This window comes from Somniosus microcephalus, chromosome 20 (genome assembly GCF_052327205.1).
Source record: "Somniosus microcephalus isolate GS21.2 chromosome 20, FLI_Smic_1.0, whole genome shotgun sequence".
Taxonomy (NCBI): domain Eukaryota; kingdom Metazoa; phylum Chordata; class Chondrichthyes; order Squaliformes; family Somniosidae; genus Somniosus; species Somniosus microcephalus.
In genome coordinates, this window is record NC_141006.1 from 59747919 (window position 1) to 59774914 (window position 26996).

Consider the following 26996-nt stretch of genomic DNA (forward strand, 5'->3'; position numbering starts at 1 on the left):
CTTTCAGAGAAAGTAACTTATTGGAAAATCATAATTAAATACATACATTCATACACATAAGTAAAGGAATATATACGTAAAGGAATATATACGGACATACATACTAATTACTTAAAAGAATATATTACTGATGAAAAGTTTCTTTCTTAAAAATGTTGAAAATGTTACATTACTCATTTTAGAACAGTCATTTTCACATTTAATAAACACAGCAAATTCAATTCACACAGCCACAATTGCTCCTTCTACCTACAGTACTGAAAACCCGTAAAAAAAAAAATTAAACTTTAAAACTTACCTCATCATTTCTTAAAATAACTTTCCTCCCTTTCCCAAACAAAAATATTGCCTTTCAGAAACATAGAAGATAGGAGCAGGCCATTCGGCCCTTCTCCGCCATTCAATGAGCTCATGGCTGATCATCCAAACCCTAGCACCTGGTCCCTACACCGACAGCCATCCCACCCAAGCCCTATCCCCGTAACCCCGTGTATTTAATCCCCCCTAACACTAAGGGCCAATTTTTTTTTTATCATGGCCAATCAACCTAACCCGCACATCTTTGGACCGTGGGAGGAAACCGGAGCACCCGGAGGAAACCCACACAAACACGGGGAGAATGTGCAAACTCCACAGTCACCCGAGGCCGGATTTGAACCCGGGTCCCTGGCGCTGTGAGGCAACAGTGCTAACCACTATGCCACCGTGCTCCCCTACACTAACAACCATCCCACCCAAGCCTTATCCCCGTAACCCCACGTATTTAATCCCCCCTAACACTAAGGGCCACGATAAAATATATCTTCCTCCGCAGCCTCTGGTGCAACTTTACACATGCTTTTTTCATGTGTAAGTTGTAAGGACTTAACCTCACTGAATCCATGAATGAAATCGACGAAGTTCACTGCGCATGCGCTGCCTGTGCAGTCACACGCCCTGTGCCTCTGAACCCCTTCGTTCAGAGGACAGGAAATGCCGGTTTTCCCCCGCATGCACTGTGCGTGCTGAAAACCGGCATTTCCTCCGGCCAGATGCGTGAGTACCCCGACCGTACTCACGTTTGGAACGGAATTACTGGGCCGCTCTATATAAATGCAAGTTGTTGTTGAGTGTCCCTTTAAACCTTATTTCCTGGTATGCAAATACCTTTCTGAATTAAATTTGCCAACTCTTATTTGAGTTTTACAGTCCTCAAAGTATTTTTTTTCCTCAGAACACCAAAAAAAAAGCATTTTATAAAAGCTAAGCGCCGAGGGATTTCCTCTTTCAATGTCCCTGGTTTAATCCTTCACTAGTTATTCTGGGCACTGTCTGTTATGTTGAAGTTTGACACCATCTTTTTTTTACGCCAGGGGACCTTTCACTACGCCGAATGATAAGGCACGCCTCTTTCTGTCCGGGAGCTCGCCATTAACTCGGGAGAATTTTTTTTAAATGTTTTTTTTAGTTTTTTCACATTTATTTATTGCAAATTAATTTTGTCGTGCATTTTACGGATTTATGCAGGAGAGGACGCCATGGGAAGAGAGGAAAACCTCGTCAGCGTTGCAAAAAAGCTGGATAAAATGGTATCGAGGAAGAATATGGTGAGGTTGATTAAATGTAGGAGGAAGGCGGCAGTGTGGAATTGACATGAAATTGCTAAGTTTGAGTGCGAGTGAGTCTCTGCAGTTACTTCAGTGCCTTTGGCAACCAGCCCAACAGGTTAGCACTTCTGTTAAAGTCTCAAAGTCACTTTGAGCGCCCAGGACCAACTTTCTGGACACGGTCGAGACTTTGGAGTCTGCACAATTTTTTGCTGCCGCTGAATCGATTTGTCGAGCAGGTGGTCTGGCTTTAACCCCAGTCTCCAAGGTTACGCGGTAATGGGATCTCCCCGTGCCGTCTGGCGAGTTACTCCCAGAGGTTTAAGGCAAAACGCCACAATCGGGGCTTGCATTTTTTTTTAAAAACGTAAACGAAACTGAGAGTACCTCTGCAGCCTGCTGAATGTCGAAAGCCTCCTTGTGACCCTGCAGGGATATTATTAGATCTGGATGTCATTCTCTTTCCCACCCAAACTCCTCAGCTCTCCTCCCCTTCCTCATCTCTCCTCCTTCCCCCCTCCTCTTCAGCTCTCCTCCACCCCCTCCTCCTCCTTCTCCACCCCCCCTCCTTCTCCACCCCCCCCCCCCCAATCCTTAGCTCTCCTCCCCCCCCCCCCCTCATCTCCTCCAAGACTGGATATATACATGGAAAGGAAACATTTGCCAGACTATGGGGAAAGAACAGGAGTGCAGGACTATTTGGATCGCTCTTTCCAAGAGCTGGCACAGGCACGATGGGCCGAGTGGCCGCCTCCTGTGCTGTATGATATTGAAATCCAAACTCATTGCACTACGGTGGGAAAGCAGGGGGGAGGAGGAAGGTTTGTTCGAAGGTGGATGTAGAGCTTAAAAAGGACAAGCGACGAAAGTTCAAAGGTCGACGTGCTACCTCCATCGTGTGTGCTTGCCCCATGCGTTCCGGCATATTGTAGATTCCCAACATCGATAGCCAACAATAAATATGCTCATGAAAGAAGGAATAATGCCTTTTGAGTTTTATAAGTAAAGAAAGTTCTGATCTTGTTTTAATCTGAATAGGAAGGCGTTCTGGATCTGCTCCAGGAACTCCGAGGAATGAAGATGACCCTGAAGTTGCTGCAGGTAACAGTTACTACATTGAAACTGCATAACAATCGCCTGTCTCTGCTCCTCCTCTGCTCATCTGCTGCTGAAACCCTCCTCCATGTCTTTGTTACCTCCAGACTCGACTATTCCAATGATCTCCTGGCCGGCCTCTCACCCTCCGTAAACCTGAGCTCACCCAAAACTCTGCTGCCCGTATCCTAACTCGTGCCAAGTCCCGTTCACCCATCACCCCCTGCGCTCACTGGCTTACATTGGCTTCCGGTTCGGCAACGCCTCGATTTTAAAATTCTCATCTTTGTTTTCAAATCCCTCCATGGCCTTGCTCCCTCCTTATCTCTATAACCTCCTCCAGTCCTACAACCCTCCGAGATCTCTGCATTCCTCCAATTCTGGCATCTTGCATATCCCCGATTTTCATCGCTCCACCACTGGTGGCTGTGCCTTCAGCTGCCTAGGCGCTAAGCTCTGGAATTCCCTCCCTAAATCGCTCCGCCTCTCTACACCTTGCTCCTCCTTTAGAAGATGCTCCTTAAAACCTGCCTCTTTGACCAAGTTTTTGGTCATCTGTCCTAATATCTCCTTCTGTGGCTCGGTGTCGGGTTTTGTGTGATAATGCTCCTGTAAAGTGCCTTGGGACATTTTACTATGTTAAAGGCGCTATATAAATGCAAGTTGTTGTCATTGTTAAAGGTACTCTATAACTTGGTATATAGGTAGCTCCAGCTCCTCCTCCTCCTCCTTTCCTCACGGCTGAATGACTAAAGACCCCGTTGAGTGTGGAACTCAAGCCACACGGACGCCAGGAAGCTCCGAGGTGGCAGTTCCTGGGCTGGCAGTAGGAGACGCTGTCTTGGTGCCCTGGGCTATGGATTCTGATCCGGTGTGGGCTGCAGGTGCAGACAGGATCAGGCCATTCCCTGCGAGCGTATGGACTGAAGACACACACACACACTCACACTCACACTCTCTCTCTCTGCTGGTGTTTATACTCCACAGGAGTCTCTTTCCCCCCCCCCCCCCCCCCCCCGTTCCATCTACCTCATCTCAATTTTTCAGCGCATCTTTCTATTCCCTTTTCTCTCATGTACTTGTCGAGTTACCTTCTGAAGGCAGAAGGATGATGAATGGATATTGGAAAAGGGCTTCGCTTAGCACAAGCCTGCCACATGCACTTTAGCAAGGCTTCAAAGACTGGCAGTATGAAATGCATGGTTGTGGTGAGGTTTTAATAACATTCTCCAGTCCTCCAATGGCTTAAATAGATGTCTAGGTAAAGACTAACTGTATTAATTTGCAGTACACAAGATTCAATTGAGCTGTATTTCTGGCGTTCTAATTAAAGAACAAACTCTATATAGCGCCTTCCAAGTCCTCAGAATCCCCCAAACTGCTTCGCAGCCAATGAACTATTTTGAATTGTGGTCACTTCAGAAATGTATGGAAATTACAGGTGCATTCCATGGTGTAATGCTCTTGGATAAAACCACAGCAGGGGCTGCTATCCTGCAGGCCATCCAGGCTACAGCTACATGTTCCACAGCCCTTCCCCCCCACCCCCGCCAAAAATATTATTTATTGTAAAAAGTATCCTAACCAATGAAAGATCTGTTCCCTTTATCAAACAAATTCTGTCAGCCGTGGCTCAGTGGGTAGCACTCTCGCCTCCGCGTCAGAAGGTTGTGGGTTTAAGCCCCACTCCAGAGACTTAAGCGCAAAATCCAGACGGACACTCCCAGTGCTGCACTGTCGGAGGTGCCGACTTTCGGATAAGCTCTGCTCTCTCAGGTGGACGTAAAAGATCCCATGGCACTATTTTGAAGAAGAGCAGGGAATTTCCCCCCTGTATCCTGGCCAATATTTATCCCTCAACCAACATCACTAAAACAGATTATCCGGTCATTATCACGTTGCTGTTTGTGGGATCTTGCTGTGTGCAATTTGGCTGCTGAATTTCATACGTTACAACAGTGACTACACTTCAAAAAGTACTCAATTGGCTGTGAAGCGCTTTGGGACATCCTGAAGTCATAAAAGGCGCTATATAATTGCAAATCTTTTTCCTTTCCTTTAGCTCGATAATATTTTTTAGGAACAGGGAAAAGATCATTATACCCAACAATTTTCTATGTCATGGACCAATCTTCTGTGTGGCACTGTATAAAAGCCCTTGCTAAAGTCTAGATAAACAATATCCAATATAAATTAAAGTTAAGCCAACGTCACTAAAACGGATAGCAAAATACTGCGGATGCTGGAAATCTGAAATAACAACAGAAAATGCTGGAAAAACTCAGCAGGCCAGGCAACATCCGTGGAGAGAGAAAGAGTTAACGTTTCAGGTCGAAACCCTTCGTCCGAACTGAGAAAAAAGCAGCAAATGAAATGGATGAAAAAGCAAGTTTGGGGGCTGGGAAATGGGGGAGGGGATGAAAGAACAAAAGGGAAGGTCAGTGTGAGGTGAAGAGACATTAAGAGATATTCAAGGCGAGACGAGATGGTAACAGGGCAGGTAAAGAGACAAAGGATGGCTCTAGATGAAGTGTGAAATGCGCTGGCAGAGTGAGAGACAGCTGCCATGTGGGAGAGAGAAAAAAGGAAAAGGCACAAACCAAAGGTGTGGATTAAAAATATGATGGAGGCCGAGGTTATGATCTGAAATTGTTGAACTTGATATTGAGTCCGGAAGGCTGTAAAGTGCCTAATCGGAAGATGAGGTGCTGTTCCTCGAGTTTACGCTGAGCTTCCTCAGTGGAACAATGCAAGAGCCCGAGTACAGTGAGGTCTGAGTGGGAATGGAGCGGTGAATTAAAATGACAGGCGACCGGAAGCTCGGGGCCACCCTTACGGACTGAACGGAGGTGTTCCGCAAAGCGGTCACCCAATCTGCGTTTGGTCTCCCCAATATATTTTTAATCCACACTTTTGGTTTGTGCCTTTTCCTTTTTTCCTCTCTCCCACATGGCAGCTGTCTCTCACTCTGCCAGCGCATTTCACACTTCATCTCGAGCCATCCTTTGTCTCTTTACCTGCCCTGTTACCATCTCGTCTCACCTTGAATATCTCTTAATGTCTCTTCACTTCTCACTGACCTTCCCTTTTGTTCTTTGATCCCCTCCCCCATTTCCCAGCCCCCAAACTTGCTTTTTCTTCCGTTTCATTTGCTGCTTTTTTCTCAGTTCTGACGAAGGGTCTTTGACCTGAAACGTTAACTCTGTTTCTCTCTTCACGGTTGTTGCCTGGCCTGCTGAATTTTTCCAGCATTTTCTGTTGTTATTTCACTAAAACAGACTATCTGGTCATGATCACATTGCTGTTTGTGGGAGCTTGCTGTGCGCAAATTGGCTGCCGCATTTCCCACATTGCAACAGTGACAACACTTCAAAAGTACGGCATTGTCTGGAAAGCGCTTTGAGGTTGTGAAAGTCGCTATAGAAATGTAAGTCTTTTTCTTTCAAACCCCAATTCCATTTTCTACAGCGTATAGGCCGAGATCAGCGAATCTTCTTGGCCAGGGGCGGTAGGGAGTGTGTACGGGGCGGAAGCACGAAAGTATAGAATATATAATAATGTTCAAAAACATCAACTGTATAAAGATGGAAACAGTTAAATTGGGCTCTTGGACCAGGTCCCACTCCATATCGCTAACATATGTTCAGTTCCCACTTCGGAAGCGGTGGAGCTTTCCATTCCACCAAAAACCGATGAGATAAACATTTTTTTTTCTGGCTGTAACAGTCCTGAAGTGAAATGAGTTTGGACATTAATCTACAGCAAAGAAACCTGTCCCCAATTTAACATAGTGAGCAATCTCTTCGACACACGGAGATAACTTGTGGGAAACAAAAGATTCCCAATTGGTGCAGCGGGGACAGCTCTTCTGTGGCTGAGGGTAAAGGTCGCCATTGGGGCAGTGCAGAGGAACCTTTAACCAGCGTTCGCTTTCGAAAACCCGAGCTGACATGGGATGCAAAAAAAGTGGAATGGTTTTCCAGGCTTGGGTCTTAATGGCGGCATCTCCAACTCTCCCTCTTTCACCACCCCACACCCCCTCCGAAGCAACTTTCAACTGCAAAGCATGAAGGGTTGATGCAGTGCAGAAATGAATTGGCAGAGATTAGTATTATGAGCAGTATGTTGCAAGCCAAAAGTTTTACAGACTTGGCCCAGCAAAGCCTAAAGCCATGGATGAAAGGATTCCTTCTGCAGCCGTACGGAAATGATTCTCTCCTCATGAAATCTGCACCCACACCATCAATGCAGAGATGTGTAGCACTGATCTGTAAGGTGCGCATGCAGAACAAGGGCCCTTGGAGCTCTGCCAAGATGGCCTCCTGCTCTGATCTAGCTTCTGACTTGCTTGCCTGGGTTCACACAAGATGTTCATTTTGCTGTGGCTCTTCATTTGACTTGTTTGCCTTCCCTCCGCTCCTGAAGATGTCAACATACGCTGGGCATGGTTCCACGGGCGATGGCTGCTCTCCAGCAATTAAGTGCCGATTCTTCATGTGTGGGCCAAGAATGCGAGAATCTGGAAGCAAGTCAACACGGGGGGGGGCGGGGGGTGGGTGGGGTAATGCAGTTAACCCTAAACGTGACTTCCCCTGAACATCCGTGTGTGCAGACCTTTGAGCAGGGATCAGTGGATAGCCTTCAGGTGTGGCCATGCTGGCAATTCACTCTCCCCTCCTCTCTCTCTCTGTCTCTCTCTCCGCTCCCCTCCCCTCCCCTCCCATTCCCATTCTCTCACTCTATTCCCTCCCATTCTCTCTCTCTCCCCCCTCCCCTTCTCTCTCTCTCTCGCTCCCCCTCCCTCCCCTTCTCTCTCTCCCTCCCCTTCTCTCTCTCCCTCCCCTTCTCTCTCTCATGGACTCTCGATCCTGTAGATCAGGCAGTCACAAGAATTCTTTGACTGCCTCTTTCTCCTTCACTAGAAATCCCTATAAAGGTGGGTGGACTGGACCATCTCGTGTGTCCAGATTGATGACGAGCAGTATAACTGAACCGGGGGTATTTTTGAGACCCTTGCGTTAGGGTTGCCAACCTTCCAAGATTCCAGGATTTAAGATTAATCTCCTGGACACGGCTGTGAGCAAACCCAAGGAGAAAAACCATAGGGGGGTTAAAAATAATTTGTGTTTAAAAATTTTTTTTTTAACACTAAATTTATTAGTTATAAAAATATTGTAGATGGCAGGGAGAAGGCTGTTTTGCTGGGTGGGACTGTTGGAGGTGGGAGGTCATGTGATGAAACCTCCTGGACTATGTCCCACCAGAGTTGGTAACCCGAGCTTGCATGTGGTAATGTTGAGGTGCTGTTCACATTTCCCACCCCACCCCAGTGAACAAGACTGCATCCAATCGGTTTGTTGAACATGGTAGATCTTTCATTTTAATCTGACTTGTTGCAATTGCATCTGCTACTTACTACAGCGCCAGTGTGTCAGACAAGGAGTTCTCCGAATTGAGTTAAGCCTCCCTCTTTTTTTGCTTCCACCAGAGTACAAGAATCGGTATGTCCGTAAATGCAATTCGGAAGCACAGCACAGATGAGGAAGTTATCACACTGGCTAAAATCCTCATCAAAAGCTGGAAGAAGCTTCTCGGTAAGACAAAGCTGTGTTCAGTGCAGGCACCCAAATGTAGGTGTATTTTATGTATAAAAATAAGCCTCACCTTGAAAACAACAACAAATCCATGTTGGAAATGTCCTTTACCCATCACACAGATTCGTACAACTAGAGACAGTAATATGTTTGCTAATTCACTTCATTTATTATTGATGAAACATTAATCTTAAACACCCTAAACAACGTACAGAGTAATGCACATCAGCCTCGCGTCTAATCACTCACGTGCGTGGATGTAATGAGGATCCGCGAAGGTGGCTTCTCCAAGCCGTGTCTCAGTGGGTAGCACTTTCGCTTCTTGAGTCAGGAAGTCGTGGGTTCAAGTCCCACTCCAGGGACTTGAGCACAAAATCTAGGCCGACACTCCAGTGCAGTACTGAGGGAGTGCTGCACTGTCGGCGGTGCAGTCTTTCGGAGGAGGCGTTGAATCGATGCTCTATCTGCCCCCTCGGGTGGAAGTAAAAGATCTCGTACTCTTTCGAAGAAGAGCAGGGGAGTTCTCCCTGGTGTCCTGGCCAATATTTATCCCTCTACCAACTTCACTAAATCAGATTATCTGGTTATTATCATATTGCTGTTTGTGGGACCTTGCTGTGCACAAATTGGCTGCTGTGTTTCCTACATTGCAACAGTGACTACACTTCAAAAGTACAACCTCAGGATGTCCCAAAGCACTTTATAGCCAATGAAGTACTTTTGAGATGTAGTCATTATTGTAATGTAGGAAACACGACAGCCAATTTTGCGTGCAAACAGCAATGTGATATGGACGAGATAATCTGCTTTTAGTGGTGTTGGTTGAGGGCATTATTGAATTGTTTGAAACATTAAGCCAAGATCCCATCTCGTGAGTTCAGGTGGATGTTGAAGATCCCATGGCACTATTAGAAGAAATGCAGACCGCTGTCCCCGTGTCCTGGCCAACATTCCTCCCTCGACCAACACCAAAATAGATCCACTGGTTATTCATTTTGCTCTTGTTTGCATGGCATTGCTGTGTGGAAAAATGGCTGCCATGTTTGCCTACAAATCAATGAATACAGATTAAAATAATTTATTGTATATAAAGTACTTTCAGATGTTTCTGAGATGTGATTAGATGCATGTTTTCTTTTATAACATACCCTCATTCCCTGGAAGTTCATTACTCCTGTTTGCCATTATTGTAAAAGGGTTTAATGATGAGGACAGGTTGCATAGACTAAGCTTGTGTTCCCTTGACTATAGAAGAGTAAGGGGTGATCTAATGGAGGTGTTTAAAATTATTAAAGGAGTTGATAAGGTAGATAGAGAGAAACTATTTCCTCTGGTTGGGGCGGGGGACGGGAGTGCAGAACAAGGGGGCAAAATATTAAAATTCAAGTTCGGAGTGATGTCAGGAAGCACTTCTTCACATAAAGGGTAGTGGAAAATGGGATCTCTTTTCCCTTCCCCCACCGCCCCTCAAAAAAGCTGTTGAGGCTGGGGGTCAATTGAAAATTTCAAAATGGAGATCGATGGATTCTTGTTAGGTAAGAATTACGGAACCAAAGTGGGTAGATGGAGTTGAGATACAGATCAGCCATGATCGAATTGAATGGCAGGACAAGCTCGAGGGGCTGAATGGCCTCTTCCTGTCCCATTGGCTGGAATTTTCTGGTGGGTCAGCGGGTGGGATCGATGGCGGGTCGGGTGGGAAATTTCATTTTTTGACAGCGTGTCGGGAACCCGCTGTCATCCCGCTGCAACGCGCCTTTCCCAATGGCGTGTCTGTGATCTCGGATCCGACCCGACCCGCAGAGGCGGGCGACCCAATTAATGCAATTATTGGCTTGTTGACAGACCCTTAATAATGGTTTTAACCTTCCCTATTAACTTTAGCTGCTCGCCCACAGGGTCCATGCTGCTCGTCGACCACATATCTTCACCCGAGGCGGGAGTTGAATGGCCATTGAATCAGCTGATTAGTTGACAACTTGAAATGTACTATAAAAGCTCCCACCTCACAGCTATTCACTTTCTAACCGCAGAAGCTGTTGCTTACTCCATTTGGAACACAGATTGAGCTTTATGCAGGCTGCAAGTTTTTGGAGCAAACTCTCTAACCAGTGTCACCTAATTGGAATAGCCTCTCTCACCATTGACAGAATGCTTCTGTCATCTCAACTTCACCTGCCATCTATTCCAGCAACATGGGTACTATTTATACTGTCTCACCTTGGTCCTCAGAATCTGACCACGATCCGCCCCAACACCAGCAGCACCAACAACAACACCAACCTTCTCCGCAATCAACTGATGCTACACAGGACATCAGCATCCAAGCACATTGCTGCCCGGGAGGCCAAGGATGACCTCACTATGGCCAGATTTACATCACTTGACGCTGTACACCCTGGCTGCCACATGATGCGCCAGGTTGGCACCACCCCACACCAACACCATAAAGCATCCCTACACCACCCCACACCAACACCATAAAGCATCCCTACAATGACCAAGCCATTCCTTTCACACTCATCACCATTGCGGGGGGTACCGTTATGTCTCACCATTCACTGCAATTCACTAAGCCACTTCCAAAGGTGCACACAAATCTGTCCAAGAATGCAAAGTGTTGAAAATAAAGGTTTCAATGTTTGACAGCACATTAACAGAAACTTTACATGAACATTGAATAAAATACCCAAGTGGCTACCCTTGTGTGTTGTTAGTTGGTATGATTGCACTAGGATGAGGGTGAGTGTGAGGGGTGGCTAGTGAGATGGGGAATTGATAAGGTAGATAGAGAGGGATGGGTGGAGGTCCAAGGTAAGTTGGTGTGAGTAAGGATGTGCAGGAGTAGGGTAGGGAAGGCAGAGTGATGGGGATGTGATGAGAGGCACAGCAGAATGAAGGTGAGTGTGGCTTTGTACTCGCGTTTCCTGATCTAGAGATCATTGAAAGGTTTACGCCACTGCACCCAGGTCCTCCTGATGACATCCCTGCTTGTGACCTCCTCTGCAATGTGCAGCACCTCAATGCTGTAGAACATTGACAGCACAAACATCAAAAGTAAGGGGGCCATGGTCCCTTTAAGGAAACCGGCTCAAGACGCGTCATGAATGATGTCACCAGACCCGCTTCATCTAATTGGGCTGGAAATCGCGCTGGGCGGGCTTAACGAGCCCATTGAGGTAAGTTCATTTTAGGCAGCAGGATGGAGCCAACAGCGGGGCCGCACCAGACCTGCCGAGGTGAGCAAAATCTCGGCCGATGTATCCAGCTGTTTTGTGAATGTCCCTAATGCTTTTGCCTCCACACCCCTCCCTGAACAGATCATTCCAAAACATTATAACTCTTTCAGTAATTGTGCATCTCCTCTCCATAAGTTTTGCTTCCTGTTGTCATGGTTTTTGGTCACATTTTTTTCTGTCAACATTTTGCAATGTCAACTGTCACAAATGTAGTTACAGGCTCTGTCCACTAGGCGACTCTTGAATGAGTTTCTGAAGCCTCTCCCTCCTAATTCTGTTGCTGTATCCTGTACATAAACAAAGAACTTTACATTCATCAACTGATTGTAGGGAAGACCTCTAGTCTGTACTAATGTACAGGAAACTTTCTGGTATCCGGCACAGACGGGACCGACGTGGTGCCGGTTCATCAACAATTCCGGATAACCGAACGCTATAGTAAAAGATACGGAGCTCAGAGCTCTGTATAAAGCAACAAACCCTGTTGCTTAACAGCTTCAAAACAATCGGCACAAGTTGCAAGCGTCTCTGTAGCTTAGCAACAGCTTCAGCTACACCCTTGCACAGCAACAAATGGAGTAAAAAAAGTAAAAAAAAGTTACCTGAACCGACTCCTGAATTTTGCCGGTGGATAGAGCGTTCTGGTTATTTAGGGGCCGGTTAATCGAAAGTTTCCTGTAAATGGTTGTACTGATTACTGAAAGCTCACTGTAAACACCAAGAAGGAACCAAAACGTATCAAATGCTTTTTCTTTTTCAGCCTCAGAAATTCCAGTTGATCACAAGACTGAGAAACAGGCAGAGAAAGAGGGTGAGAAGAAACACAAGTCATCAGCAATATCAGCAGTGTCCCTAGCACCCCGAAAACATTCAAAAGAGAAATATGTGGAGAGGTAAGGGAATAGGGCATCATCCTGCACTGTACTCTAATGAGCTAATGAAAGCAGCAATGGCAAGTGGGTCGGTAACCAGAGGTCATAGATTTAAAATAATTGGAAAAAGAACTAGAGGGGAAATGAGAATTATTTTCACAGAGAGTTGTTATGATCGGAACGCGCTACTTGAAAGGGCGGTGGAATCCGATTCTGTAGGAACTTTCAAAAGGCAATTGGTCATGTACTTGACGAGAACTAATTTGCAAGGCTATGGGGAAAGAGCAGGGGATTGTGACAAATTGGACAGCTCTTTCAAAGAGCCGGCACAGGCACGACAGGCCGAAAGGCCTCCTTCTGTGCTGTAAGATTCTATGATTCTAATGTCTTTTGCATGTTCTTAAATAAAAAGTTTTCCTCAGGCTGGAGCGCTGAAAAAAAAAAATCTTCCTAGCACTGTCTACTTTTAACATTAATTCAATGCAATTGTTGTACCTTCAACTGTCTACATAAGAACATTAAGAAATAGGAGCAGGAGTAGGCCATACGGCCCCTTGAGCCTGCTCCGCCATTCAATAAGATCATGGCTGAACATCTACATCAACTCCAGTTTCCTGCACTATCCCCATATCCGTTGATTCCCTTAGTATCCAAAAATCTAGCGATCTCAGTCTAGGCTCTACGCTCCGTAATTCCCTCCCTAAACCTCTCTACCTCTCCTCCTTTAAGATGCTCCATAAAACCTGCTCCATAATACCTATCTCTTTGACCAAGCCCCTTTCCCAATATCTCCTTATGTGGCTCGGTGTCAAATTTTGTTTGATAACGCCCCTGTGAAGTGCCTTGAGATGTTTTGCTACATTAAAGGTGCTATATAAATGCAGGTTGTTGTTGCTGTACCAGTTTGATCCTGGTACCAGATTTAGAGCAATGTGAACTGGCAGTGTTGAGTTATACTGCTGGCTCTGCATTTCCCATTTGGAACCTGTGGAATTCTCTGCCACAGAGGGCGGTGGAGGCCAGTTCATTAAGTATATTCAAGAAAGAGTTGGATATATTTCTTAAGGCTAAAGGGATATGGGGAGAAGGCAGGGACAGGGTACTGAATTTGGATGATCAGCCATGATCTCATTGAATGGTGGAGCAGGCTCGAAGGGCCGAATGGCCTACTCCTGCTCCTATCTTCTATGTTTCTAAACAGTTGTAGCTAAATGGAGAGCTGGATGTGGAACTAATTTAAATTAATGGTTGGGAAATAATGCATAGTGCGCATCTGAACTTGCAAAATGTGCTTCTTATAGGCAAGGGTCCCCGCAGTAGCAAGAAATCAGAAAATTAACCCTGTTGTATCTCCTTGGACGTATTCTACTGCTCCTTCTAGGTGACTTCCTAGGTGGGAGTTTGCTGGCTATTGGGTGTCAGTGGGTGCCTCTTGGGAAAGAGGTGACCTGTACCTTTCTTTCGGATGAGACGTTAAATCAAGGTCCCGTCTGCCCCCTCAGGTGGATGTAAAAGATCCCATGGCACTATTTTGAAGAAGAGCAGGGGAGTTCTCCCCAATGTCCTGGGGCCAATATTTATCCCTCACTCAACATCACTAAAAACAGATTACCTGGTCTTTATCTCTTTGCTGTTTGTGGGAGCTTGCTGTGTGCAAATTGGCTGCTGCGTTTCCTACATTACAACAGTGACTACACTTCAAAAGTACTTCATTGGCTGTAAAGCGCTTTGGGCCGTCCTGAGGTCATGAAAGGTGCTATAGAAATGTAAATCTTTCTTCTTTACCTACTTCTGCTAGATCATGTGATGACCATGCAACTGTTGGTGCCATGATCGTACCCATGGTAACTGCCTGGTTCCGCCTACTTTCTGCCACTCTGTTATTTGAGTGGGGGTGTTGGTTTTTATTTCAGAATTCCAACATTCACAGTTTATCTCTGATTTTGTAACGTGGCTGAGTGTTTATTTGAATGGAGCATTCCCACCAATAGTTTTGATTCTGATTTGGATTTCTAGGCAAGATTCGCTCAGCTCCATGTCCTCACCAACCGCCTCGCCCACGTCCAGGAAGAACTCTACGGATGGAAAACATGACCGACACAGGTGGGATAATGACTGTTAACCCTTTACCGTGTACCAGTTGAGTTACCTCATCCAGGTACAATTGGCATCTTAGGACCACTGATGGGATAGTTAATCTCCTCGTTGACATTCTGAATTAATGCATTAAAAATACAAGAACAGGAGTAGGCCATTCAGCCCCTCGATCCTGTTTTGCCATTCAGTTAGATCATAGCTGATCTGCATCTTAGCTCCATATCCCTTGATATCCTTACCCATCAAAAATCTATCGATCTCAGTCTTGCAAATTTCAATTGTCCCCCCAGCATCCACAGCCTTCTGGGGGAGAGACTTGTAGATTTCTACTACCCTTTGTATAAAAAGTGCTTCCCGGTTTCACTCCTAAATGGCCTGGCTCTAAAGATTATGTCCCCTCAACATATCTGAGGTTGACTTGATTTCAACTCTGCAAAGTGTTGATTTACACAGAGGGTGATCAACAGCTGGCAGTGGTTACCAGAAAGGATGGTTGAGTCCTGCACACTGAAGAAACGGCTAATTACTGGCTGAGATTGTAGGGTCAGCATGGATTTGATAAACGCAAATCGTGCATGACTAACTTGATTGAGTTTTTTGATGGAGTAATGGAAAGGGTTGATGAGGGTAGTGCGGTTGATGTTGTGTATATGGACTTTCAAAAGGTGTTTGACAAAGTACTACATGGTCGACTTATTAGCAAAATTAAAGCCCATGGGATTAAAGGGACAGTGGTAGTGTGGATACAAAATTGGCTAAGGGACAGAAAGCAGAGAGTTGTGGTGACTGGTTGTTTTTCAGACTGGAGGGAAGTATTCAGTGCTGGTGTTCCCCAGGGATTGGTATTAGGACCACTGCACTTTTTGATATATATTAATGACTTGGACTTGGCATAATTTCAAAGTTTGCAGATGGCACAAAACTCGGAAATGTAGTAAAGAATGAGGAGGATAGTAACAGACTTCAGGAGGTCATAGACAGGCTGGTGAAATGGCCAGACACATGGCAGATTAAATTTAATGCAGAGAAGTGTAACGTGATTTATTTTGGTAGGAAGAATGAGGAGAGACAATATAAACTAAATTTTATAATTTTAAAGGGGATGTTGAGAATGCTGTTAAAAAGCATCTGGGATCCTTAGGGATGCAGGAACAGAGAGACCTGGGAATATATGTACACAAATCTTTGAAGGTGGCAGGACAAGTTGAGAAGGCTGTTAAAAAGCTTTATTATTAGAGGCAGAGAGTACAAAAACAAGGAAGTTATGCTAAACCTTTATAAAAAACTGGTTAGGCCTCAGCTGGAGTATTGTGTTCAATTCTGGGCACCGCACTTTAGGAAGGATGTCAAGGCCTTGGAGAGGATGCAGAGGAGATTTACTAGAATGGTACCAGGGATGAGGGACTTCAGTTATGTGGAGAGACTGGAGAAGCTGGGATTGTTCTCCTTTAGAGCAGAGAAGGTTAAGAGAAGTTTTGAAAAGAGGTGTTCAGAATCCTGAAGGGTTTTGATAGAGTAAATAAGGAGAAACTGTTTCCACTGGCGGAAGGGTCGGTATCCAGAGGGCACAGATTTAAGGTGATTGGCAAAAGAACCAGAGGTGACATGAGGAAGCGTTTTTTCCAGACAGTGAGTTGTTGTGATTTGGAATGCGCTGCCTGAAAGGGCGGTGGAAGCAAATTCAATAGTAACCTTCAAAAGGGAATTGGATAAATCATCTGTCCGGTACCGGCTTTCCCTTAATTGGCCAGTAAGCCCGCAGACTGCCATTTAACTGCAGTTTTTGACTGAGAAGAATTTTTTTTATAATTGACCCATTGGAGTAAATTACTCTTTAACCACAGGATCATGGTTGGTTCGGATGAAGAAGGCCTTTTAGCCCATTTGAATTTGCCTCTCCAGAAGGCACATCCTCCCATCTCCCCGTTACAGTATCTAGCTATTTCCTAAATACATGTGCAGCAGTTGCATAGATTGGAGTTATACTGTCCTCAGATTCCAAAGAAAGTCTCTGACTTGGAGCAGGCTCGTAGCAAAAGCAGGCGACGCGAGTAAAAGTCAAAATGCAAGAAATAAAATTTGCTGAACATTCGGGAGCTCTGGGTATCCAAAATGGATAATGTTTGCAAGTACCTTGTTGCTGAGCTGTGGAAGTGGAGGCCATCTACATCTTGCCACTTACCTGGTCTTTCGGAGCAATACCGGAAAAATAAGATCAATTCTGGAGTTATACCATTGCTTGTCTGTTGCTCTGAAGGGTAAAGAATGATGCACAAGTGGCAGTATAACTGCAGCCTTATTTGTACTCCTTGAGAGTTTTGTTATGAAATGGTTCTGATGCTTTGCAGGAGAGACTCCTCAAGCTCTATGTCACCAATGACTCTGTCACCAATGACTCTTTCACCTGCGCCCAGAAAGAACTCCACAGACAAAGAGGAGAGGTAGGACAAGCTCGTTGCTTTATTAAAGGGGCAGAGTCCCCTTGAAGAATTATTTGGCAAACCTCTACTTTTTTTTTAATGAAGGAATAGCACAATGATGCAAATCTTGTTAAAACGCACCATGACTTCAATTATGCATGACCTCCATAGAGATGACAGTGATGCACGGCTTTTATTCTTCCCCAGTGCAGGGAAAACAAAGTTTGTCAAAAGCTATTTTTTCATGATGAAGGTATGCTTTTAAACTATTGAAAACTGAAGGCATTTAAAAAAATGTATATATATATAAAAACTAATTGAAGTTGTGGGCAATTAAAAAGTTTTATTCCCTGCAATATTGCTGAGGTATAGTCTTTCTGTGATGTGTTCTCCATTTAAATGAAAGTGACGGTCTGTTGCTTGGCTTTATTCAAGGATTGTGGCAATTCATTATTCCAAAGAATGAGAGGCGATCTTATTGAAACATATAAGATTGTGAAGGGGCTTGATCGGGTGGATGCGGTGAGGATGTTCCCAATGATGGGTGAAACTAGAACTAGGGGGCATAATCTTAAAATAAGGGGCTGCTCATTCAAAACTGAGATGAGGAGAAACTTCTTCACTCAGAGGGTGGTAGGTTTGTGGAATTTGCTGCCCCAGAAAGCTGTGGAAGCTACATCATTAAATAAATTTAAAACAGAAATAGATAGTTTCCTAGAAGTAAAGGGAATTAAGGGTTACGGGGAGCGGGCAGGAAATTGGACATGAGTCTGGGTTCGGAATGGTCATGGCCCTGTGGGTAGTGGAGTGGGCCCAGGGGCCGTGTAGCCTTGTTCTGCTCCTACTGTGTTCTAATTCTGTTAGATTTCAGGAGATGGTTTTATTCCTGTTCCTGGCTGGGGTGGAGATCACCTTTACAGAAGGTAAGTACTGTAGAAAATATAGGGACAGAGTGATCTGGAAGAATTTCGATCGCCTAGATGGGTCAGAGAGGAATTTCCCAGATTTTTTTCTCCCAAATTGGCCATTGGGTCTTTATCTGGTTTTTCGCCTCTCCCGGGAGATCACATGGGTTCGGGTGGATGTAGAGTGATAGAAGATTTGAGGTTAGGATCAGATCAGCCATGATCTTATTGAATGGTGGAGCAGGCTCGAGGGGCCGATTGGCCTACTCCTGCTCCTATTTCTTATGTTCAGTCTCCTTACTTTCATGAATGTTTTGTTGCTGACACATCTTGATGCTAACTAGTTCTGCTTCTCCCAGCATATGGTCTGTATGTGTAAATAGAAAACCAAACTGTTAACATCTGCATAAAAAAATTCTGCGCATTAGTTTAATGACTCGTTTTCAGGATTTGTTGGTGCTTTGCATGTACAAGCAGCCATTTCCCTCTGCTTCCAACCCCCATCTATCCTGATGGCACCAACTTATATTTTAGTAGGGTTCCACGGGTACTGCTGACCCCTCTGGCTGCTCTTTACATGTGAGCTTAGACAGTGAGGGCGCGATCTTGCCAGTCCTTGGGAGGTGGGTATGGAGGCGGGACTGCCGGGAAAATGGCAGAATTTGGGGGGGGCGGGTGCCCAACCTGCCTCCGTGCCATCTTGCCAGGAGGCGGGTAGCTGACCCACGCCGGGTCCCGTCTCCTTGGAGGCGGGAAGGGGATTACAGCCACTTAACTGCCTGTTAACAGGTATATAGGAGGATTATCCCATTTTGCCCACACAAGTGCAGGCTTCCCGAAGGCTCCGAACCCTGCCAGGGTCACCGAGGCGAGTAGTGGGTCTGCGGGGTGCAAAATGCGCAGTGAAGGTAAGTGATGGGTGCAAATGTGGAGAGGTGAGTATGTGAAGTAAGTAGAAAGTATTAGAAAAAGTTTACTTAACTTTGTTTCTTCCTGCAGGCTTCAAGAGTTGGGTACGCGGAGAGTCTCGCACCTCCGCGGCAGAGATGACAGATGGCTGTTGCATTCTCCAGTGCAACAACCATCTAATTTCTGCTAAAGAAAGAGGTTTGATGAGTCTTGAATTCAAGAACTCATCAAGCTACAGAGAATGTGTGTGTTTGACAGCTTCACAGAGCTGTCAAACGATGACAATTCATGAAACGTCATACGCTGACGTTCTCTGTATTGGTCGGGCTTAACAAGGTCAATCAAGGGAAAATAGCGTGGGTTGGCCACAAATCGATGGAGGCGGGACATCGACCCTGCAAGCAGCAGTCCCACCTCCAACGCATCCCCATTGGCGAAATCGCCCCCATAGTGTTTATGGGGGACATTCGAGGCAAAACTGATCTTGCTCTCATTTGAACTGTCATCAGGAGTCACTGGACAGTGATCTCTTGATTCCTAGCCAAACACTTCTGAGAAAGAAAGTGAGATGTCCATTTATATAACATCTTAGCAGGGATCTCAGAACCATCTTAAAAGTGCCTCGCATACAACAACAACAACTTGGATTTATATAGCACCTTTAAACGTAGTGAAATGTCCCAAAACGCTTCACGGGAGTGTAATCAGACAATTGTCACTGAGCCAAAGAAGGAGATATTAGGACAGGTGACCAAAAGCTTGGTCAAAGAGGTAGGTTTTAAGGAGCGTCTTAAAGGAGGAGAGAGAGGTAGAGAGGTTTAGGAAGGGAATTCCAGAGCTTGGGGCCTAGGCGGCTGAAGGTACGGCCGACACTGGTCAGGGGAAGGAAGTGGGATATGCACAAGAGAATTACATTACCAGCTGTGCCCCTAGCTCAAGCCTGGCTGAAATAAACAAATTCTAAATTAAACTGGAACTCTTCTGGCCTGTATGGCACCATTCCACATCAGGCCATGCATCAGACCCCCTCAACAAGGAGCCATCAGCCGCCCCCCCCCGCCCCGACCCTTCAGTAGGTGTTGCACCCTAGCTATATCCCAGTTAAGATGAGCTATCTCCGTGCAGACCAGAAACCACATCCTGGAGCTACCTGGCCTTAAGGGGTAGTACCAAAGAACACAACTTCGTTAACATAGGAACAGGAGGAGGCCATTCAGCCCTTCGAGCCTGTTCTGCCATTCAATTAGATCATGACTGATCAAACCATTGAAATGACTAGTTTTGAAAATTTGGCAATGGTTGAATCAAAGAAAGAAGCATTAAAGGAGGAAGACGAGGAGATCATAATCTGTTCAGTGACTTCAGAAATGTGGTCCCATTTGCACAATATCATCAGACAATGATATTAAGGACTTTTGAGTATAAAACACAAAAAAAAATCCCAGGTGGTGGTAAAAATTCAGTAGATCATAGACATTGGCACTTCCATAATGATTACTTTGATAAAATGAACATTGTTATCAAGTTTGCAGGCTCTCTGTGGCACTTTTCAAAGTTCATTGAGCTTCACTGTGACTAATGAACACTGATGTTAATATTCACAATTCACATGAATGAGGTGAATGAGAGGCAGTGAGTGTTTCATGATTACTTTCTGAAAAGCAGTGAATATTACAGTGATAACATGATATGAGTGATAACATCAAATTCCTGAACAGGAGGAATGATTAACACTGAAAAGGCCTAAAACACAATTCTTTTCCATCACAGGAGAGATTCATTCAGCAAATCATCATCAATCACCTTGGATCTATCAAGAAAACCTTCAACACATAAGAAAGATGAAAGGTAACTGTCTTGTTGCATCCTGTGAGCAGAATAGAAATAGAGACCGAATCCATCATAAACAAGCTTATTTTCACACTTCAAATTTCTTCACTCCTCTCCTGCAGGTGTTGACTCTTCCTAGTGTAGTCTCACTGATGCTGCCTTCTTGTAGTACCTCATTCAAATGACCATTTTTCATGCCTTATCCGAGGCAGTGAGTGTCAGACGGTTAAACGATTGTGGAAAGCACCACTGCAGAGTTCAGACCTGTCTTTATCTGTTGTCCACACCATATTATGCAGCTGTGGTCCCTGGCAATCAGGAGCAGGATCGCTGGCTGATCCTTCCCCAAACACCTCCCCCCCCCCCCCCCCCCCCCCCCAACCTCCCCGGTCCGTTCAGTAGGTGTTGCTCCCTAGCTATATCCCGGCTAAGATGAGCTGTCTCAGTGCAGACCAGAAACCACATTCTGGAGCTACCTGACCTTAAGGGGTAGTACCAAAGAACACAACATTGTTCCCATCAGTCAGTCCGGGAGGCTAGTTCCCATTCATTTCCATTATACCAGAAGAGAAAACAGGTACTTGGTCTTTCCCTGATGCACTGTGTTCCACAAGGACCTCTTCCCTCTCGTCAGAGAGCCTGCAGTCAACAAAACCTATCAGTACCATCTTAGTACTGAGAACAGTGGGACCAAAGACACAGCCACAAGGTCACAAACCAACTCATGTACTGTTTTACACAGACTTTAATGGTACTGGAGCCAGACACATACCACTGGGCAATGAATAAAATACATTTCCAGACAAGACCACAGCATGTAAATTCCAGTACTCGCCTGTCCCTACTTGTTGCATATTATTGCCAACTGCCAGACTTGAACTAGTGAACACAGGCATAGCTTGAATATTATTAGGTAATTCTAGGTTAATGTAAGAAATGTTGTTTGCTAAAAGATGTCTTGGTGAATGGCAAAGATTGTATCTTGGTCAGTACATAACTTCTGTTGCCAACCAGCTGTAAATTTTTTAAGTGGAAGTCTATTCAATTTATTCCTTCTTAGAACCATAAATGTTTATAGCACAGAAAGAGGTGCATTGTTTCTGTGCTGTCTCCGGGCCCGAACAATCCAAAACAAATGCAGACGAGATTTACCAGAATGGTACCAGGGAATGAGGGACTTCAGTTATGTAGCGAGACGGGAGAAGCTGGGGTTGTTCTCCTTGGAGCAGAGATGGTTAAGGGGAGATTTAATAGAGGCGTTCAAAATCATGAAGGGTTTTGATAGAGTAAATAAGGAGAAACTGTTTCCACTGGCAGAAGGTTCGGTAACCAGAGGTCACAGATTTAGGCAATTGGCAAAATAGTCAGGAGGTGAGATGAGGAGACTTTTTTATGCAACTGCCTGACGACAGGGTGGTGGAAGCAGATTCAATAATAACTTTCAAAAGGGAATTGGATAAATACTTGAAGGGGAAAAACTTTCAGGGCTATGGGGAAAGAGCGGGGGAGTGGGACTAATTGGATCGCTCTTTCAAAGAGCCGGCACAGGCACCATGGGCCGAATGGCCTCCTTCTGTGCTGTAAAGTCCTATGAAATCCCACCCTCCCACTCTCTCTCCATACCCCTGCATCATCTTCTGTTTCAAATATGCATTTAGCTTTCCATTAAAAGATGCAGTGGTCCCTGCCTCAACCATTCCCTATAGCAAAGTATTCCATGCTCCAACAACCGTCTGTATAAAGAAACTTCTCCTAACGCTCTACTCGCTCTTAGTGACAGTTTTGAATGGATAACCCCTAGTTCCTGACTCCCTAACCACGAGGAAATAGTTCCCCCTAATTGTTTATTTATTTAATTAATTAAAAAATCAATCTATTAAATCTCCTTTTCACCTTTTCCCCCTCCCCACTCCAGTGGAAAGTGTCCTGTTATCTCGAGTCGCTTGTCATAATTGTAGTTTTGCATCCCTGGCATCTTGTGGTACAGATATAACTCCGTTGACTGGGTCAAATTAAATATCCTAAACCCTTAATTTTTTTTCTGTGTTGTAGGAGAGATTCATTCAACAACAAATCCCCAATAGTTGCCTCACTAGCTCGAAGAACTTCAGCAGATAATATGAAAGAAGAAAGGTTAGATACTTGCTCTATATCTTTTTAAATTCACAAACCAAGTCTTGGGCCATAATGTAGGACAACAGGAAGGTTGGAAAATAAAATACAACGTGAAGTGAATCAGAAATTAATGGTGGGTGATATAAAGCTTGAGTTTTGACTGCCTCAAAATGGGAAGACCGAGAGAGGTAAGGAAATCTCCAATTTTTAGGTTCTGGGAAAGAATGAGTTAGAATGGGAGACTGTGTAGTGGATCTTGGTTTCAAAGTACTTGGGATGTAGTGAGCAGCAGTTATGATCAAACTTGCTTAGTTCAGTCAGTACTTGTCTTCATGTAATAATACAAAATAATAAACTTGCTACCCTTCCCCACACCAGTGGGTCATCTTGCTTGACTTGAACAAAATAATTCCTAACTGCTGTCTTGCCTTTCCCTTCTGAGCCTGGCTGTAGACTGCCCTTGCACCTTTTATGTTTTACAAATGCTGACTGACTGCCTGTGTCTCATAGGAATATAAGAACATCAGTAGGCCAGTCAGCCCCTTGAGCCTGTTCCACCATTCTATTAGATCATGGCTGATCTGTACTTCAACACCTTTTTGGGGCCAGAGAATTCCAGATTTCTACTGCCCTTTGTGTGAAGAAGTGCTTCCTGACATCACCCCGGATTGGCCTAGCTCTAATTTTAAGGTTATGCCCCCTTGTTCTAGACTCTCCCACCAGAGAATACAGTTTTCCTTTCTCTACTCTATCAAATCCTTTTATTCATCTTATACACCTTTATTAGACCACATATAATCTTCTATACTCAAGGAAATACTCAAGGGTCTCTTTTTTTTTTATCAACCTGTGTTCACAGCCAGAAGTGAAGGCCTGTTAGATCACCCCTGCCAAGCACCCAGGGCTAGAGGCTTCCCAATATATTGGATGTGAAGTGTTTACTGATTACCAAGACAGACTGACATTGCTTATTATTTACAGTCTTTGGGAAAACCAATTCAGTATCTGGTTCATTACCATATTAACCACCTTTCATCATAGCACTTTACCCCCGCACGAAAAAAAAACTTGTGTGAATATAATTTGCTTTAGAAACCATCATTTAAAAGTAAGGGGTCGATTTTCAGTGTGCTGTGAGGCGGTCTTTTAGGCGTGCGGGGGGCAAAAATCCCGAATTCGGGTGTCCCGACACCATCCCGCCCAAAACCCGCCTCCACGTAAGTTTCAAAGGAGGCGGGTACCCACCCCGCACTGGGACCCGCCTACCCGAGGCGGGAAGGGATTAGTGCCAATTAACTGCCTGTTAACAGGCAGTTTTTAGCTTAATCCCTATTTTGAAGGGTGTCGTGTGGGATTCCCGACGGCTCCAAAACCACGCCAAGTTAGAGGAGGCGGGCCGTCAGGTTGAAGGACTTGGAGGGGTCGAGATGTCGGTGTTCAGGTGAGTGATGGGTGCATGAGTGCAAAAGTAAGTGTGTTTGGTGTGTCTAAAGTGTGTAAAGAAGTTTAAATTACCTGTACTTACCTTTACAGCCTTTCTTCCTCTAGGCTTCGGGAGTCCATCATTCAGCCAGCACAGAAAGCAGAATGGCCGCGAGCTGTCAAAAGTGACAGCCTTCAGCTTTCAGTGCCGGCGAGATTTCTAACTGAGTCTGCGTAGAAGGACTCAGGTTAGAAGTAAGACTGCCAGTGTTTGACAGCTTCAAACAGCTGTGAAACACTGATATTTCATCTGTCAACAAGTCTTGACAGATGAAATTTCAGTCTGTGACGTCACCTGTTGCTGGGTGGCCCTTAATTGGGCCGCTGGGCGGGCTCAACAAGGTCAATCAAGGGAAAATCGCGTGGATTGGCCGCATCTCGATGGAGGCGGGACTAAAACCCGAAAGTTGTAGTCCCGCCTCCTTCCTGACTTCTGAATGAAAATCCAGCTCTAAGTCTTTTTATTTCCTAATTCCTTTGTGGAAAAAATGGTCAAAAAATCCTGAAATGTGTTTGTATGAAAGAAGAAACCACACTTCCTTATCGATTACAGATCAGCCATGATCTAATTGAATAGCAGAGCAGGCTCGAGGGACGGAATGGCCTCCTCCAGTTCCTATGTTCTTTTAGATAGCATTAGCAATGGATGAGACATGGAAGTTTCATTTGAAAGCAAAGTACAGGAAACTTTCGATTTACCGGCACCTAAATAACCGGAAATCTTGGTTAACCGGCAAAATTCAGGAGTAGGTTCATACTTCATATTACTTGCCTTCCTCCATCTGTTGCTGTGCAAGGGTGTGGCTGCAGCTGTTGCTAAGCTACAGAGACGCTTGTAACTTGTGACCATTGTTCTGAACCTGTTGCTAAGCAACAGGGTTTGTTGCTTTATACGGTGCTCTCAGCTCTCGTATCTTTTACTATAGCGCTTGGTGATCTGGAATTTTTGATGAACCGGCACCACGTTGGTCCCGTCGGTGCCGGATTAAAAAAAAGTTTCCTGTAGTAGTGAGACCAAGAACATTGATGGATGGAGATGAACAATATGGTAGCTATTGGTTGGACAAGGCATCATTTGCACAATGTATTTTTTATAATTCCGCCTCTTTTAAGGTCGCTTGCTTTATGCAATGCTTGCGGCACCAGAAGACTGGAAGAAGGGGCTGGCTGGAGGACACCCTTTACAAATGACGCTCTAAGCTCAGCTAATCGCACTCCCTAATATCCTTTCCCACTGTATCACAGCCAACACCTAATGAATGGTCCCTGATGTGGAAAGTAGATTTGAACGTAAAACCCACTGGTTTTATTGCTTTGAAGCAAAGATTTGGCTAATTTTAGACCATGGCCCCAATCTACATGAGCCTTTGGCAAGTTAGTATTTTCCTTGTTGGAGGTCCCTTTTTGTCTCCATAGCAATAAGTAAACCTCTGGCATTTTCTTGTCGTAGTCATAAGGGGTTGATTCCACTCTCGGAAGCTGGTAGAGAATGGCACTTGCACAGAGTGCTGCCCACGCAAATGTGGGCACTTAGCGGGTGGGATTTGAGGATAGGGCGGGAAAGTGGAGTTGAGGTCGAAGATCAGCCATGATCATATTGAATGGCGGAGCAGGCTCGAGGGGCCGTATGGCCGACGACTCCTCCTATTTCTTGTGTTCTTGTATTCTTATTTCCTGACCAACCTTGCTGTGTGTTCTCCCAACTCTGGAATCAGTTCTAAAGCATGTGGCTAGGCTCCCAGTTTGAAATTTAGAATAATAAAACTGATGCAGTTAGTAACAATGCAATAACACAGTGCAAGCTCCCATGGCATTCGCTTCTGATTAAAGTCAGATCTCCTGAAAGAAATCACCACCATTGGCTGACACACGATTCGGCACATGTGACCCTACACAAGATGACTGCAATGTGATTCCTGCTCACACTTGGCAATTACCTAGCAAGTTCTTTTATTTAATTCCAGCCTGTTGAAAAGCACTGGCGAAGGGAAGCTTTGTCTAGCTTAGGTGACCCAATGGGCTAGCAGAGTAGTCTTGAAAGCCTCTGGTGATCATGTCACATCTAAGGAGAGATGGCCTCATAATTGTTGGCAACAAGTTTTCTCGTAAGTGGTTGGTTAAATCAAGCTGATGGAAGGTGCTGGTGTGCTTGATAATTTACAGGCGCCTTTGGGTTCATGCCCCTTTGGACTTCACTATCAACAGGGTATGTGTAGGATGAAGGCTTTTTGGGATCCTTTGGGTTTTTATCTAGATTGCATCTTTTTAAAAATTTGTTTATGGATGTGGGCGTCGCTGGCAAGGCCAGCATTTATTGCCCATCCCCATTTGCCCTTGTGAAAGTGGTGGTGAGCCGCCGCCTTGAACCGCTTCAGTCCGTGTGGTGAAGGTACTCCCACAGTGCTGTTAGGTAGGGAGTTCCAGGATTTGACCCAGCGACGATGAAGGATCGGCGATATACTTCTAAGTCAGGATGGTGTGTGACTTGGAGGGGAACTGGGAGGTGGTGGTGTTCCCATGCGCCTGCTGCCCTTGTCCTTCTAGGTGGAGGAGGTCGCAGGTTTGGGAGGTGCTGCTGTGCATCTTGTAGATGGTTAAAGTTGAATTTTCAGAGATTTGCTCTCCTGACGTGTGGTTCCTGTTTTAACAGTGGAGGTGGCAGTAAAGGAAAGATGGAATCACCTTCCACCCCAGCCAGCCCTACTTTCTCCTCACCAACCATTCTCCCTCCTTACCTGTCAACTGGGCAGTCCATCCGTGACAAATGCATAGAGATATTAATAGCAGCTTTGAAGACTGATGGTAAGATGCTTTTTCCACATGTTCAATTGGTTTTGTTTGTTGACAGTTTT

General features: G+C 45.1%; 1 protein-coding gene across 1 annotated transcript in view; it reads left to right on the forward strand.

The window, feature by feature from the left end:
- Positions 1-1016: 1016 nt before the first annotated feature.
- LOC147103323 (transcription elongation factor A protein 3-like) overlaps positions 1017-26996 on the forward strand; it is a 41166-nt gene continuing 15186 nt past the window's right edge. Inside the window, exons 1-10 of the mRNA XM_085963190.1 lie at positions 1017-1035; positions 1507-1586; positions 2625-2687; positions 8170-8275; positions 12275-12407; positions 14403-14489; positions 16832-16924; positions 20488-20565; positions 22600-22680; positions 26795-26991. Coding sequence (XP_085819316.1) covers positions 1032-1035; positions 1507-1586; positions 2625-2687; positions 8170-8275; positions 12275-12407; positions 14403-14489; positions 16832-16924; positions 20488-20565; positions 22600-22680; positions 26795-26991 — 922 coding nt within the window. The 5' untranslated portion in view covers positions 1017-1031. The remainder of the gene's footprint in view (positions 1036-1506; positions 1587-2624; positions 2688-8169; positions 8276-12274; positions 12408-14402; positions 14490-16831; positions 16925-20487; positions 20566-22599; positions 22681-26794; positions 26992-26996) is intronic.